The sequence below is a fragment of the Oryctolagus cuniculus genome, chromosome 1, assembly GCF_051225735.1.
Source record: "Oryctolagus cuniculus isolate XC-2025 breed Fujian yellow rabbit chromosome 1, ASM5122573v1, whole genome shotgun sequence".
NCBI classification, from domain to species: Eukaryota; Metazoa; Chordata; class Mammalia; order Lagomorpha; family Leporidae; genus Oryctolagus; species Oryctolagus cuniculus.
Window position 1 is genome coordinate 8,771,732 of NC_142867.1, and position 14,576 is coordinate 8,786,307.

Below are 14,576 nucleotides of genomic sequence, written 5' to 3' on the forward strand. Positions count from 1 at the left end.
GAGGGTCCTCTCGCGTACTCGCTAGAGAAACAATTGCGAGTAGGCTTTCCTGTTGCAACAGTTTCTCTTCTGGCTTAGCTGCTGCAGGCCCCGCAGGGGAACGGGGTGGTGAGCAAGCCCTAAAGGGCCGCAGCAATAGTGAGACGCGAGTCTGGGTGGTGAGAGGGCGGGCGGGCGGGCGGCTGCGCAGGACCCCCGCTGGAAGTACGGAAAGGCAGGCGCGCACACGCTTCCGTGCTACGAGGGCACTTGAGCCGCCGCCAGCCCTGCCCGTCTCCGGCTCCGCTGCGGCTGCGCGGTAAAACCTCCGGCGGCGATTGGCCCAGCGGTAAGAGGGGGCGGGCGGAAGGGGCGGGACTCCGTCGTCCTCGGCGCGCGCGCCCGCCGGCGGTAGGGGACTAGGGGCTGGGAGGCAGGCCGCTCCCCGTTGCGTTGTTTTGGGCTCGTGGGAGGCGAGGCGGGGGAGGGGAGGAGGAAGGCGACACCAACTACGCAGCGGGGACCGCGCGCGGCCTGCGCTGTCTGCGTGCGTGCGTGCGCTCGCGCGGGCTCAGGGCTGGCGCGTGAGGCGGAGGCGGGCGGCGGCGGCGGCGCCTGCGCGGTCGGGCTCGGTCGACGGTTCGCAGGGGAGGAGGCGGCGGGAGGCGGAGGAGGCGGCGGCGGCGATGGAGGTGAAGCGGCTGAAAGTGACCGAGCTGCGGTCGGAGCTGCAGCGGCGGGGCCTGGACTCGCGCGGCCTCAAGGTGGATCTGGCGCAGCGGCTGCAGGAGGCGCTGGACGCCGAGATGCTCGAGGACGAGGCCGGCGGCGGCGGGGCCGGGCCCGGCGGGGCCTGCAAGGCGGAGCCTCGGCCTGTGGCCGCGTCGGGCGGCGGCCCGGGCGGGGACGAGGAGGAGGACGAGGAGGAGGAGGAGGAGGACGAGGAGGCGCTGCTTGAGGACGAGGACGAGGAGCCACCCCCTGCTCAGGCCGCGGGCCAGGCCGCGCAGCCGCCGCCAGAGCCTCCGGAGGCGGCAGCCATGGAGGCCGAGGCCGGGGCCGGGGCTGAGCCCGAGCCCGCGGCCCAGCCCGAGCCCGAGGCCCAGCCCGAAGCCGAGGCCGAGGCCGAGCCCGATGCTCCCGAAAAGCCCGCGGAGGCCACGGCCGGGTCAGGTGGGGTAAACGGTGGCGAAGAGCCGGGCGCCGGCAAAGGGGAGGAAGACGAGCCCGAGGAGCGGAGCGGAGACGAGACGCCGGGATCCGAGGCGCCGGGTGACAAGGCCGCAGAAGAACAGGGTGAGGAGCTGGCGGCGGAGCCGGGCTCCAGGCTGCCGGGGGCGCCCCGATCCGGCACCCGTGCTGCGCCGCGGGGTTTGATCCCTTGTTTCCACTTGCCTGGTCGCGCAAGCTGCCGTTCGGTATTTGATGGGACTCCCCGGGGCAGGTGGCTTTCATCCTCTGCTGCCTTTCTGGGAAGCGCGGCCGCCTCTGGTGGCCGTGTTCTTGGCGGGAGGGAGGTTGTCCGCCCGGCTTGGTTCCTGGGAGGTGGTGGATGGAAGTGAGTGGTTTCGCATGCTGACTGCTCGCGTGCTACCTGTGGAGCACCCTCCCGCCTGCTAGTCATCGCCTCCCCTTTGTTTTGTGTTTCGTTTGAAGCTGAGAGGGTGCTGAGGAGTTGGGAATTACACAGCCACACCGAAAGTTAGAGCTTTAGGTCATTGGGCTACCTGACGGCTTTTTCGGCATAAAAACATGAAGCAATAAACTGAACCCGTCAGAGTCCGCTCTGTCAAAACCCATTACTAAAGCTTGTAGGTTTCCGGAGAACTGGAAATCTAGCCTTGGTCCTGCTCCAGAAGTAAGGGGGCAGCCTCTGGTGCGAGTGTTGGGTTTAATAGTTAACTAGTGAAGAAAGTTTTAATCTGGCGCATTTAAAACAAGTTAACTTGGTTTGGGCTTGTACTGCTCCTGTATTCTCAGGATTACATTTTAATCTTTCCACTAAGTCCATGGATGGGCATATTTGTAGATTTGCTGTATACTCGTACGAGCCTACATGTTGGGCTCCTGACTTCCTGAATTGAAAGGATTGAGATCCTGGTGGATGCATTGGGTAACCTTGTGGAAGAAAATGTGTGGAACTGCCCCAGGGAGCTGGTGACCTTTCTCTTTTCTCTGGAAGTGATTGGATGGTTGGAGTTGATCATAACAATACCTGTCAGAGTAGGGAGGAAATCTCCAGCTACTTCCCAGTCTTACTATAAATTGGATTGCTTTCATTCTTTTTATAGTACAAGTTTTGGGACACTATTAGTTAAAGTGACATAATTGGAAGTGTTTTACAATAGTCATAGGCAACTTGCGTATTTTTTTGTCCTATGTCTTAGAACAAAAATCCCATTATATAACCTTTGCTTTAATGTATAATTCAAATAAAAGATATAAAAAACGTTGGGGATAAAGGACTGCTTTAAAGAAGTTATTATTTACAACCTTCTTAGTGTTGCAAAAATATAAAAACCTAAAGAAAAACTCCAAGATTTTTTCTTGTGAACAGTTACTAAATATATGACAACACCTTTCTGCCCCAAATTATGTGCAGTAAAGATGCAGTGTTATTTATGGGTCTCTTGTGACTTAACTGGTTTGTTGCGGTTTTGTAAATCAGTTGTGTATCATGCACTTGAGTCCCTTGGCTGTATAAGTAAAGCATGGATGGCTGTACTCTTTTACATTTCTTTGGCACATAATGTTTGTGTATATTTATGGGGTATGGTAAGATAACTTGATATACATATCCAGTGTTGATGCATATATACAGGCTGTGCATTTTAGTGCAGGATAAACTTAGGAAAAAATTGTGGCTTCTTTACCTTGAAGCTGTAATGGCCTGCCTTAAATCTTTGTACAATTTCAATCTGACAAAGATTGAAATTAAGTTAACCTATGAAGGTTTTTTTTTTTTAATGCCACAACATTCCTGCAAGCTTGACCTGATTTAATCAGGTAAATTTAGAATGCAAAAACTGTCCAATTTTTATCTGCTGCTGACTGTAATTAGCCCGTTCTATCCTCTTACCCCCTCCCATCCCACCCCAATAAAATCCTAGCCAGTGACAGGAAGGTGATCTTGGGAAGTAAAATGTGCTGTGGATGCAGTGGGGCTAATGTGGCTATTTTGATTAGAAAGAAACTCAGGTTTCCCTTTAGTTTCTGTTGGTTCTGAGCTTGTTCTACACTCCAGTATAAAAACTGCTGATTTTCTTTCCCTCCTTTTTGTAGGAGATGAACAAGATAGTGAAAAGTCAAAACCAGCAGGCTCAGATGGTGAGCGGCGGGGGGTAAAGAGACAGCGGGATGAGAAGGATGAACATGGCCGAGCTTACTATGAATTCCGAGAGGAGGCTTACCACAGCCGGTGAGGGAAACAGTCCCTTTTCTTAAAGGGAGTGTCTGCTCTGATTTTGGTATATCTGGTATTGATTGGAGAGTCTGGAAGGAGGGGTGCATAAGCTTTAGATGAAATCTACCACGAAAGCTCCTGTTGCCCTTTCTCATTTGTTGAAAGAAGCTGTCTGCTGGGATTTGATACTCACTGGTAGTTTAAAATGGACATAATGTCATGAAGACACTTTATCAAAGAAGAGGGCTTTCGTTACATTGTGTTTGCTCTTCTTTCCTATGTGTGTAGCTCAAAGTCTCCGCCACCCCCTGAAGAAGAGGCAAAAGATGAGGAGGAGGATCAAACTGTTGTGAACCTGGACACGTGTATGTATAAGGCAGACTGTGGTTTTTTAATCACAAGTGGTGTTGTGGTGAAGTGGTGTTGGAGTTTAAAACTTCAGGACCTGCAAATTCTAGGAGACTTTGTATTCATTGTTGACAGCTGGATATACTTGTGCTACTTCTGTGGTTTCCAAGTTTTGGGTATTATTGTAACCTTATTGCATCTTTCTTAACAGATACCTCGGATCTCCATTTCCAAGTAAGCAAAGACCGCTATGGAGGGCAGCCACTTTTCTCAGAGAAGTTCCCCACCCTTTGGTCTGGGGCAAGGAGTACCTATGGAGTAACAAAGGGAAAAGTCTGCTTTGAGGCCAAGGTAGTAGCTCATTAAGACCATTCATTTACTTTTTTCTTGTTTTTATATATTTATTTGAAAGGCAGAGTTACAGAGAGGCGGGGAGAGGGAGAGAGAGATCTTCCATCCACTGTCACTCCCCAAATGGCCACAGTGACTTGGTTGGGCCAAGCCAAAGCCAGGAGCTTCTTCAGGTCTCCCATATCTCTGAGATACTGGAGCCTTCTGCTGCTGCTTTTTTAGGTATATTAACAGGGAACTGGATTGAAGTAGAGTAGCCGGGACTCAAGCTGGGACCCATATGGGATGCCGGCACTATATGCAGCTACTTGACCTGCTACACCACAAGATCAATTGCTGACCCCAAGATCGTCCTTTTATTATTTTATTCTTTTAAACTATGTGCTGGATTCCTGGTCATCAGTATTTTATTAGTACAGAAAAAGACATCAGAATTCAACAATAACCTTTGTCCCAGGAACCAAGATTGACCCTCACTGGTTTAAGTTCAGTGATGGCTGTTATCCCAGTGTTGAGTTTTGATTGTTGTTGCTTAAAAGTTACATTTTTCTAAGTTAGTTTTTGCTCCCGAGTTGGACAGAGTATTTAAGAGTTCCTTTTCTGACTTGGCCAGGTGACCCAGAATCTCCCAATGAAAGAAGGCTGCACAGAGGTTTCTCTCCTCCGAGTTGGGTGGTCTGTTGATTTTTCCCGTCCACAGCTTGGTAAAAATTATTTTTAATTGCTTTATTAGTGTATGCTACCATATCTTACTTTATGAGAAGTTTGCATTTAATTAATCAATTTGTTAACTATTCTAGGTGAAGATGAATTTTCTTACGGTTTTGATGGACGAGGACTCAAGGCAGAGAATGGACAGTTTGAGGAATTTGGCCAGACTTTTGGGGAAAATGATGTCATTGGCTGCTTTGCTGTAAGTGCTCCTGAGAGTTGTGGGTCCATAGCACGAAGTGGATGGAGGGCAGTAGGAATTCAGTTTTATTTCAAATCAACTGCTATCCACTGTGCATTTTATGTTGTATTGTACAGCAGTCTGAGTAAAATCAAATGATAAAATTGTAGTTTACTCAACCTTCAACCCCATCATCCCATAAGTGCTCTTGTCTTTTGTCATTGTAGAACTTTGAGACTGAGGAAATAGAACTTTCCTTTTCCAAGAATGGAGAAGACCTTGGTGTGGCATTCCGGATCAGCAAGGAGTCCCTGGCAGACCGGGCCCTTCTACCCCATGTCCTCTGCAAAAATTGTGTTGTAGAATTAAACTTTGGTCAGAAGGAGGAGCCTTTCTTCCCACCACCAGCAGAGTTTGTGTTCATCCACGCTGTGCCTGTTGAGGAGCGTGTACGCACTGCAGTCCCTCCCAAGACCATAGAGGAGTGTGAGGTATGCCAAACAGCACATGGGTTTCATGTTTTGGAGTAGTGGATGGGTGTGCTGGTGTGCTCTACTAGGTCTCTTCTCAAAAGAGTTACTGATCGGGGCCAGGGAGAATGTTCTTCCATTGGGCTTTATAAGCATGACTCTTACCTACTTTTCATTTCACTCTGTCCTGCAGGTGATTCTGATGGTGGGACTTCCTGGCTCTGGAAAGACACAATGGGCACTGAAATACGCAAAAGAAAATCCTGAGAAAAGATACAATGTCCTGGGAGCTGAGACTGTGCTCAATCAGATGAGGGTGAGTTGCAATGAGGGGAGTCCATAGTAGCATTTGGTAGTACAAGAAATACCTAGAAGCTATTCTCAGTGAAGAGTTAATCTTTTAAGTGTCTGAAAACAAGGTTCCCTAAATAGAGAAGTGAATTTTTCTCTGTTGAGGAGGGTTTTTTTTTTTTTCTCTGCTGTGCAGATGAAGTCAGATATTCAGGTTGATACTAGAAATGACTGTTGCAGGAAATAAACATTTACAGCTCTGAGGACTAGGAGTGAATTGCTGTGATAGATTTGGCATTTAAAAAGGTGGCAGTGACTCTGGGCTTTAACTTAGTGCATAACTCCTTGTGTTATTCTGTTTTCAAACTCATCAGATGAAGGGGCCCGAGGAGCCAGAAATGGACCCCAAAAGCCGAGATCTTTTAGTTCAGCAAGCTTCCCAGTGCCTTAGTAAGCTGGTCCAGATTGCTTCCCGGACAAAGAGGAACTTCATTCTTGATCAGGTACTGTTCCAACATTCAAATGGAACCTGATTTTATAGAAGGTTAAGAGATAAATTTTAACATCCATTTAATCAAAAAAAAAAAAAATTGCTTAGAGTCAGAGGTTAAGTGCATATGTGGAGAAGAACTGAAAAGGAACAGAATTGGGTCACCTCATTACCATTAGGTTGTATGTTACAGTTGTAACGTCTTTCAAACATTACAGAGGTCCCCCTCATGAGTGTTTTTACCTGAGAGTAGGAGGACCCAGATTATAGAACACGTAGCAGGGGCAATGGAAGGAGAGTTGGAACTTCATTGGATTCTTGGCTCTACCACTTAATAGGTTTGTGATCTTTGGCCAAGTCTTTGAGCCTCTCTGAACCTCTATTTTCCTGATGTGCAAGACAAGATAATACTTATGTAGAGTTTGAAATATTAAAGGCGATCATGTTTATCAGCCACTAATCTGGTGCCCTGATTCTAAAAGTATTATTTTGGTTTAATTTGGTAATTTCTAATTATAAACATTTGTCTTTCCTCCTGTTTCTAGTGTAATGTGTACAATTCTGGCCAACGGCGGAAACTCTTGCTGTTCAAGACCTTCTCGCGAAAAGTGGTGGTGGTTGTCCCTAATGAGGAAGATTGGAAGAAGAGGCTGGAGTTGAGAAAGGAGGTGGAAGGAGATGATGTGCCTGAGTCTATAATGCTGGAGATGAAAGGTGGGCTGAAATTCTACAAGTTCGGAATCTGGTTCCTGGGCAGTGTGCACTAACCAGGGCAGCTCTTTGTGTCTGGAGCAGCTCTCCCCACATAAAGTGTAAATTTGAAGAGCATTTTAATGGGTGTGTGCACTTAGAGATAAATGAGTGAGCAGAGTGAGCCAAGAAGCAGTAACTCCTTGACTTGTTATGGATAAGATACAGAAAAGGAAATCGTGACAGACCACAGGATAGTTAAAACTTAAGGGAGGGGCTCTCTTGAGTGAATAATTCACTAAGCAAGTATTTATGGTGAGTCTTATTTATCTAGCACTGTTGTAGACATATAGGAAGATTGCAGTGTGTGAGATGAAGCTCAGCCTTTGTGGAATTGAGCGAAGAGTCCACAGAAGAAGAGATAACTAACTCATATTAAAATGCTGTGCTTGGGCCGGCGCCGCGGCTCACTAGGCCAATCCTCCGCCTGTGGCACAGGCACACCGGGTTCTAGTCCCAGTCAGGGCGCTGGATTCTGTCTCGGTTGCTCCTCTTCCAGGCCAGCTCTCTGCTGTGGCCTGGTAGTGCAGTGGAGGATGGCCCAAGTGCTTGGGCCCTGCACCCCATGGGAGACCAGGAGAAGCACCTGGCTCCTGCCTTCGGATCAGCGCGGTTCGCCGGCCGTAGCACACCGGCTGCGGCGGCCATTGGAGGGTGAACCAATGGCAAAAAGGAGGACCTTTCTCTTCTGTCTATCTCTCACTGTCCACTCTGCCTGTCAGAAAAAAAAAAAAAAAAACAAAAAACTGTGCTTGGAGTGAATGATCTTGGTATATCTTGATTTCTGATATTTGATTGAAATCTTTAATGCAGTGCAAAAGCATTAGACAACAAAGGCCACACAAGACAGATTTAACTATTTTGATTGCACTTTTCTCCCTACTATTCCCTTAAGAGGGTGATTTTTTCCTTTGCTGCCTTTAACTAGTGGCATTCCTCTTATCCTGGCATCTGCCAGCTCCTTGAATTCTGACAGTCCCCATGCAGGGGAACTGGTTTACACCTCAGTGAACAGGGTGTTCTAGTTTATTCAGGATGAACTATGCCAGTCCATAAGTATTTTATTCAGTTTTATGAAATGGAGGGCTAACTGGATTCCTTTACAATTTATGAGAGGGGCCAGCATTGTTGTGCAATGCCTTAAGCTTCTGCCTGTGACACTGGCATCCCATGTGAGCGCTGCTTTGAGTCCCAGCTGCTCCATTTTTCATCCAGCTCCCTGCTAATGTGCCTGGAAAGTGGCAGAAGATGACCCAAGTTCCTGGGCTCCTGGCTTTGGCCTAGTCGAGCCTTGGCCATTGTGGCCATTTGGGGAGTGAACCAGCTGGTGGAGCTATCTCTCCCTTTTCCTCTTTCTGTAAAATTCTGCCTTTCAAATAAATAAACCTGTAAAGTTAAAAAAAAAAAAAAAAATGAGAGCCTCAGTGAACTGAATTTTTCTGGGACTCAGTCTCTGAGTATCACAGGCTGGCAAATGCTGGCTGGTTTTTTACAGGTGGTCAGTGAGAGCCCCTGCATTATTTTCTGTTGGATGCCTTTAGGCTTGGATAGGTCTTATCTAACCAACACCAGAACTTTCTCAGTTACTTTGAGCCTCTGTTCCTTCTGTCCCGATAAGAAGCAACAACCCCGTACACTCCTAATTTATTCTGATCACTTGAGAACTTACAAATCCACAGTTTTCTGATAGTTCTTTGCCTAGGACTATAACAACCTAAGGGAAACAGTGTAGAGAAAATGAACAGGATGAATTGAGTGTGAGTGGGTGTGAGCTAGTGCCATTAGTAGGAGAGGCTTGAAAAAAATCTGCTTCCTCTAGTAGAGTCTTCATAATGAGTCTTACCATCTATGCACTTTTCAGGCCCACAAGCTTCTCTCTTACTCTTCTAGCCAACTTCTCTCTGCCTGAAAAATGCGACTATATGGATGAGGTGACATACGGGGAGCTGGAGAAGGAGGAAGCTCAGCCCATTGTCACTAAGTACAAGGAGGAGGCGCGGAAGCTGCTGCCCCCCTCTGAGAAGCGGACAAACCGCCGAAACAACCGAAACAAGCGTAACCGGCAGAACCGAAGCCGAGGCCAAGGCTATGGTGAGTCCTGGGGACTTGCCAGCCCCCAGCCTCAGTCCGTTCTTTGTGCTGAGTACAGCAAGATCCTCAAGGGAAGGCCAAGGAAACAGAGTGACGACACTCAAGATACGGACTTGCCTTTGTGGAGCTTGTTCTCCCTGTGTCCTTTATCCTGGCTTCTTGTGCTTTTTCTGTAACCCTTCAACCAAAAAGGTAGTTACTTCTCAACTGAAGCGTTTGTTTCCTTGACTGAAAAGCGCTGCTGTGCCTTCTCATGCATCTAGTTTTCATTTCCAACATACAGATTCCCTGTTTCATTATTCCAGGATGTCTGAAAGATTTTGAACAGTGAAGTTGAATTCTCATCTTCAGTTTTCTTGCTGCATTGTTAGATCAGTCTCATGGTATAAGCAGGAAGTGAATGCATTGCTTCGTAATTGGCGGGGGAGGAGGGTGGTTTACAAATCAAGTTAGGTTATTAGTAAAATTAATTTTCCCTTGAATGTCTAGTTTGTCATTTAAACCCTCAAGAGTGCATTCACTGCCTTTAAAAATGTGTGTGTGTGTGTAAGTGTAACTAAGTCACAGGGCATTTGTACTAGGCATTGGAATGCCAGTAGTTCCTGCTCACCAGGAGCTTATTTGTGCAGACTTTGTTTTTTATGTGTAATAGGACAGGTCTGGGCTATATGATAATATCTGAGATCCCTTCCAGGGCCGAAAGTATGTGACTCTATGAATGGCAGTTTTTATTCATGTTTCTAACTCTGCCATGTATCCTCTTGCCATCCTAAATGTTTTGCAGGAATTGGGGAGCTTCAAAAGCAAGGTGGCTTGGTTTTCTCGTGTTTCTATTCCTCTGCCCTCCCCCCTCAGACTTTTTAAAAGGTCCTGGCTAGTGCTTTAATTAAGATTGTGTGAGCCTGGCCAAAGCAGGCCTCCTGTTCCCCCAGAATTGCCTTTGGCTCCAACCTTTCAATTTCCACTCAAGGGGAGCCAGGACCCCATGCCAGCTGTCTGAGCGCGCTCTCCATTTCTCTTCCAGTGGGCGGGCAGCGCCGAGGCTACGACAACCGGGCCTACGGGCAGCAGAACTGGGGGCAGTATGGAAACAGAGGGGTGAGTGCAGCTCTCCTTCTGCTCCTCCCTCTGGGCCGTGATAGCCATTCCTATTGGCTTGGGGGAGCAGAGGGGTTTGGGCTGTTTTCTCAGGGCTTAGGGTTTTGCCCATTTAATTTGGTCTGGAAGAATTGATTCTGGGAAAATTGACCTTGTTTATATAATATCAAGTTAAGATATGTCTCTTTTAAGAGGGGCTATCAGTGGGTCATTCTGCAGACTCCTAAATCTTCACTCTATTTTTTTCATTTCTCAGGGTTACCGTAATTTCTATGATCGATACAGGGGAGACTATGATCGATTCTACGGGCGAGATTATGAGTACAACAGATACAGAGACTATTACAGACAATACAATCGAGATGTGAGTATCTGCTTGGGCTAGGTGGAGGGTGAAGGGAGGCAGGAGCAAAGGGTGAGTGTCCTACTGCTTCTTCCTCAGCCGGCGCTGGCTTCAAGTGATGAGGTTTTCCCTCTCTTCTAGTGGCAGAATTACTACTACCACCACCCCCAGGACAGAGACCGATACTACAGGAACTACTACGGTTACCAAGGGTATCGGTGAAGCCCCTGCCGTTGACGCCTGTCAGCCACGACGCTGAATCTCTGGGGGTGCCAGGCACCCCCCAAAACACAACCAAGGAAAACAGGGGCTGTCGGGGTGGGGCTGAGCTGCCAGGGCGGGGTGGTGGGGGGGAGGGTGCGCAAGCAGGGGTGGGGGAGGGGGGTGGAAACAAACCACAAAACTGTACATTTTTTTTAAAGTTTGTTGAAAAGAATATTGTCTTATTCTATAAAACATTTCAAACCTAGGTAGATATTTGTAATCAAAAAAACATTTGCGCAGAAAGCAGCACTTAGGGCTGCCTGTTCTATACCCTGCAGTTGGACAGGAAAAGAACTGAAATGTCACCCTTCTGACATACCAAGGCAGCTGAACTGGCAGCCAAGTAAGGGAGAGTGGGGCGGATGGGGAAACGGTGTGAGGGTTCTCTCAGAGCAGGTAGGAGCAGGCAGGAGTGGGGACAGAGGGAGAGCTTGTGACCAGGGCAGTGAAAATAAACTATTGGCTCTTATCAATCACTTGCACCAACTAACCGTTTGTATTTTCTTTACCGACCTTTCCCTCTTGGGATATCTGGTCTGGTGGGCTGGGAGGCCAGAGTGTCCCAATCTCCACTTGGCTGTGACTTCATGCTGTTTGGCCAAGGCATGGAGACTGCCAGTGAGTGGTTCTATTCTATAGGGTTCCCAGGCCACGGCAGCATGGGGACTGTTCTCGACTGCAGAACAGAATAGCCTGCCCCTCTACGTGCCCTTCAATGAAGTCCCATAAAATCTTGGGCAGAATGAGATCGCAGCCCTCAGCCTGAAGGTGGTGATTTGCCAGTGTCTGGTCTCTGTCTTCCAAGGCTGAGAGAGGCAGGAGGTCTCTAAAACCATCTGTTAAGCGTCTGGTCCTCTTACAGTGCGAGAGAAAAAGGTTTCTCAGGGTTTCCAGCTCACAGTAACGCGGCAGGATTCTTCTCGCTGCAGCAGGATATGTATATAGGTGAATCCTGTGGTGTGGGCTCCCAGGCCCAGGTGCTGAGAATAGCAACTATTTTATACAGTGTGGAGGGTTCATGCCCTGCTGGTTTTTTTGATACACAGGTAGACAGTGAATAGAAAAGGGGGGTGGGGCAGCAGCTCAGCAGGCTGCTGAGGCGTGGTTAGAGGGTGTGAATGTGCACATGCGTGAGTGGAAGGGAGCCACCTCTTCCCAGCTTGAAACAGGACTCGCGGGGTGTTTTCCCTATGTGTCCCCAGAGAGGCCTCCAGCCAGGAGACTTCAGTTGGGGGAGTTTTGTTTGTAACTTTACCAACACCCTCCCAGTTCTTGACAGTTGCAGGTTGCTGGGTTCAAGAATATGGGTGGGATATGGGAATGCTTTTTCAAATATTTAGCTTCAGTTTTAATTCATTTTCTTGCTCAGCATTGTGTCAGCCAAGAGCTTACTCAGCAGACACCACATACTGTGGCACTTCCCAGGGAGAAAACCCTGGGTTGTGCCACTAGAAGATGCTTCACTTCCGTTGCCTCACCTGGGCAGCTCTCTGTTGAAGAATCTGTGCTGAGATTTGATCTTCCTGTCCCACTGTTACTTCCATGCAGCCCTTCTGTAGGTGTGCAGACCCTTGTTCTGGCCCTCTGGTTGTCGCTGTCTGTCAGGACACCCTTGCTCAAGTATCTAACCCCAAGGCTGCAACAGGGGCCTGGTAGATGAGTTTGCTTGCTCATAATGTCCTTTCCTTGGCACCTGCTCCTTTGGGGTGCCACCAAATGGGTTTGTGTGTGGCAGTAGGTGAAGTGATTGCATGAACTTTTCTGTAACCCACTAACTTTGTTATTAAGGGAGTTTGAGAAAACTTTGCTCGTAGCATCTGGGCAAGGAGGTAAAAACTTGATCCTAAAGATTCCCTTAGGACAAGATTATGTTGTAGAAGTTTGAATGTCCTGAGGCACAGGCTGCGGTGCCTTTTCAGATACAAAGCCCCCATCCCCACCCCCCACCTCAGTGAATAGCATCTTCTGGGAGTCTGACATGGATCTGACCAGGAGGTGCTAGGGCCCTCGGTCAGGGGTCAAACCTTAAAACTGCTTGGGGATTTTGGGGAGGGGGCTTAGGGGAGGTAATTGCTATTGGTTTTGACACTAGAAAGACATCTTTCTTAATAAAAAGTCCTAGGTGGGTGAAGAGTGGAACTGCCACATCCTTGGTTCAGTCTAAGAGCACTGGCAACAACAGTAGATGTCTGGGTTTTGTTTCTGTCTGTCCTTTTTTATTATGAAAAAACAATGTTAAGGGGGTAAATGTGGATTATGGCAACAGGAGGGATCCCTAGCCTTGTTTTCCGTAGAAGACTTGTTTAGTGTTTTATCAGACGTCTGTTGTAGTTGTTATATAGATGGAAAAGCTTGTGAGAAAAACACCACATGGAGCCTGTAAATGTTTTTGCACAACCTGTAATGCATTTTTGGAAGTGGCCAGTAAAAAAGGGTTTTACCATTTTAAAAAAAATGTAACTGTGTCATTGTTTACATGTGTAACTTTTTCCTCCCCTGTTCTCATTACAACATTCTGGCAAAAATGTAGGCACCTTAGCTTCCAGTTTTAGAATAAATAACCATTTGGATCGAATCCACCCTCTCTCCTGTGGCTGCACTGTCTGGGGTGGAGTGTGTCATTGGGCTGTTTTATTTTTGTATTTTTAATGCTGCTTTCTCAAGGTGCACTGGGGCCAGTCATGAGGCTTTCCTCTTGTAAGGCTGCTCTTCCTTTTTCTACCCTGCCCTCACTTGGGAGCCAGCTGTGATCTCACCTGGGGGGATAGGAGGGGACTTGTTGGTCCATTTAGTGCTTGCTTAAGCTGAGCTTCAGTTATTGGTATAAAAGAAATTAAATTGTAACTCATGACCTCCTGTATTTGGCCTTTACTAAAACCAGTTAGATGCTTGAAGAGGTAAGGCTCCATTTATGAAGCCTATTAAGTTTATTCATTCACCTACAAAGAAAAGCCCACTCATTCAACAGATGTTTGATTGCTGTTATTTTCTGATTTGAAGAATGAGAGGTAACTAACAAAAGCACTCTTGGTTACTACCACTGGAGTGATGCTAATTGCAATTTCTAATGAATGGTCAGGGCCTTTTGCTCACAGCATCTAGTGTTCTCAGGGGTTATGGCATTGACACAGATAACCGCACTCAAGTGACAGGTCCCACAAGATTTTTTAATGGTTATAGCTCATGCCTTGTATCTAGTAACCTCTAAGCCCTGTCTTTCCCTAACCACTCCACCCAGAGCTGCAGCCATTATCACCCCTCATCAGACAGGTATGCAAATTGCAAAAAAATATTGAGCAGAGACTGAAAAAAAAAAGCTTAATATCACGGTTATTACCATGTATCGAGCACTTCTGGCTGATGTGGCAGTTTTCACTTACACCTGGACTTTTCCCAGCACTCTGATGCGGCAGGAAAAAGGAAAGGTATTTGCTGTGCCCTTTTGTCACTTAAGCACGAACAGTGCAATCTATTCATTCGCGTTCCTGCACTGTGCCTGGCATTATGGGATGCAGACTGACATCCAGTCCTTTCTGGACTTGTCACAAGTGCCAGGAGGAGACCAAATAGGGTCCTGACCCTTGTAAGGGCTCAGAGGCTGCATCGACAGTGAAAGCTGCTAGTCTACTAGGCTGCACTGGTCCCAAGTTCACTGGGTGCCCTGGATCCCACAGAGCATCCTTAGGCCACGGTCAGCTGCTATGATCGAACACCCCTTACTCCTTCGGAGTGAGGAAGCTGAGGGTGGGCCTATCCCTCATGCAGGTCAACGTGCATCACAAAGCACGTGCGGCCCCAAGCAGCTG

At 47.8% G+C, this 14,576-nt stretch overlaps 1 protein-coding gene across 2 annotated transcripts; it reads left to right on the top strand.

Moving 5' to 3' along the window:
- The first annotated feature begins 476 nt into the window (after positions 1-476).
- On the top strand, positions 477-13,345 carry HNRNPUL2 (heterogeneous nuclear ribonucleoprotein U like 2). 2 transcript variants are annotated; one of them, XM_008274364.5, is made up of 14 exons: positions 477-1,275; positions 3,262-3,397; positions 3,671-3,747; positions 3,942-4,081; positions 4,695-4,785; positions 4,882-4,994; positions 5,201-5,464; positions 5,637-5,759; positions 6,109-6,237; positions 6,770-6,938; positions 8,865-9,065; positions 10,090-10,163; positions 10,420-10,527; positions 10,648-13,345. In XM_008274364.5, the coding sequence occupies exons 1-14, from the start codon at positions 666-668 to the stop codon at positions 10,726-10,728; spliced, it is 2,316 nt and encodes a 771-aa protein (XP_008272586.5). In that variant the 5' UTR covers positions 477-665; the 3' UTR covers positions 10,729-13,345. The 2 variants fall into 2 exon arrangements, 1 of the variants encoding a protein (XP_008272586.5); XR_016229276.1 differs by lacking the exon at positions 10,090-10,163 and having other exon boundaries at positions 10,648-10,804.
- The last annotated feature ends 1,231 nt before the right edge of the window (positions 13,346-14,576 follow it).

What these genes read in the sequence shown, in the direction of transcription:
- HNRNPUL2 (XM_008274364.5), top strand. Translation starts at nt 666, where the DNA reads ATGGAGGTGAAGCGGCTGAAAGTGACCGAGCTGCGGTCGGAGCTGCAG. An exon ending in GGCAGTATGGAAACAGAGGG is followed by an intron (nt 10,164 to 10,419) that starts GTGAGTGCAGCT and finishes TTCATTTCTCAG; the next exon opens with GGTTACCGTAATTTCTATGA. An exon ending in ACAGACAATACAATCGAGAT is followed by an intron (nt 10,528 to 10,647) that starts GTGAGTATCTGC and finishes CCTCTCTTCTAG; the next exon opens with TGGCAGAATTACTACTACCA.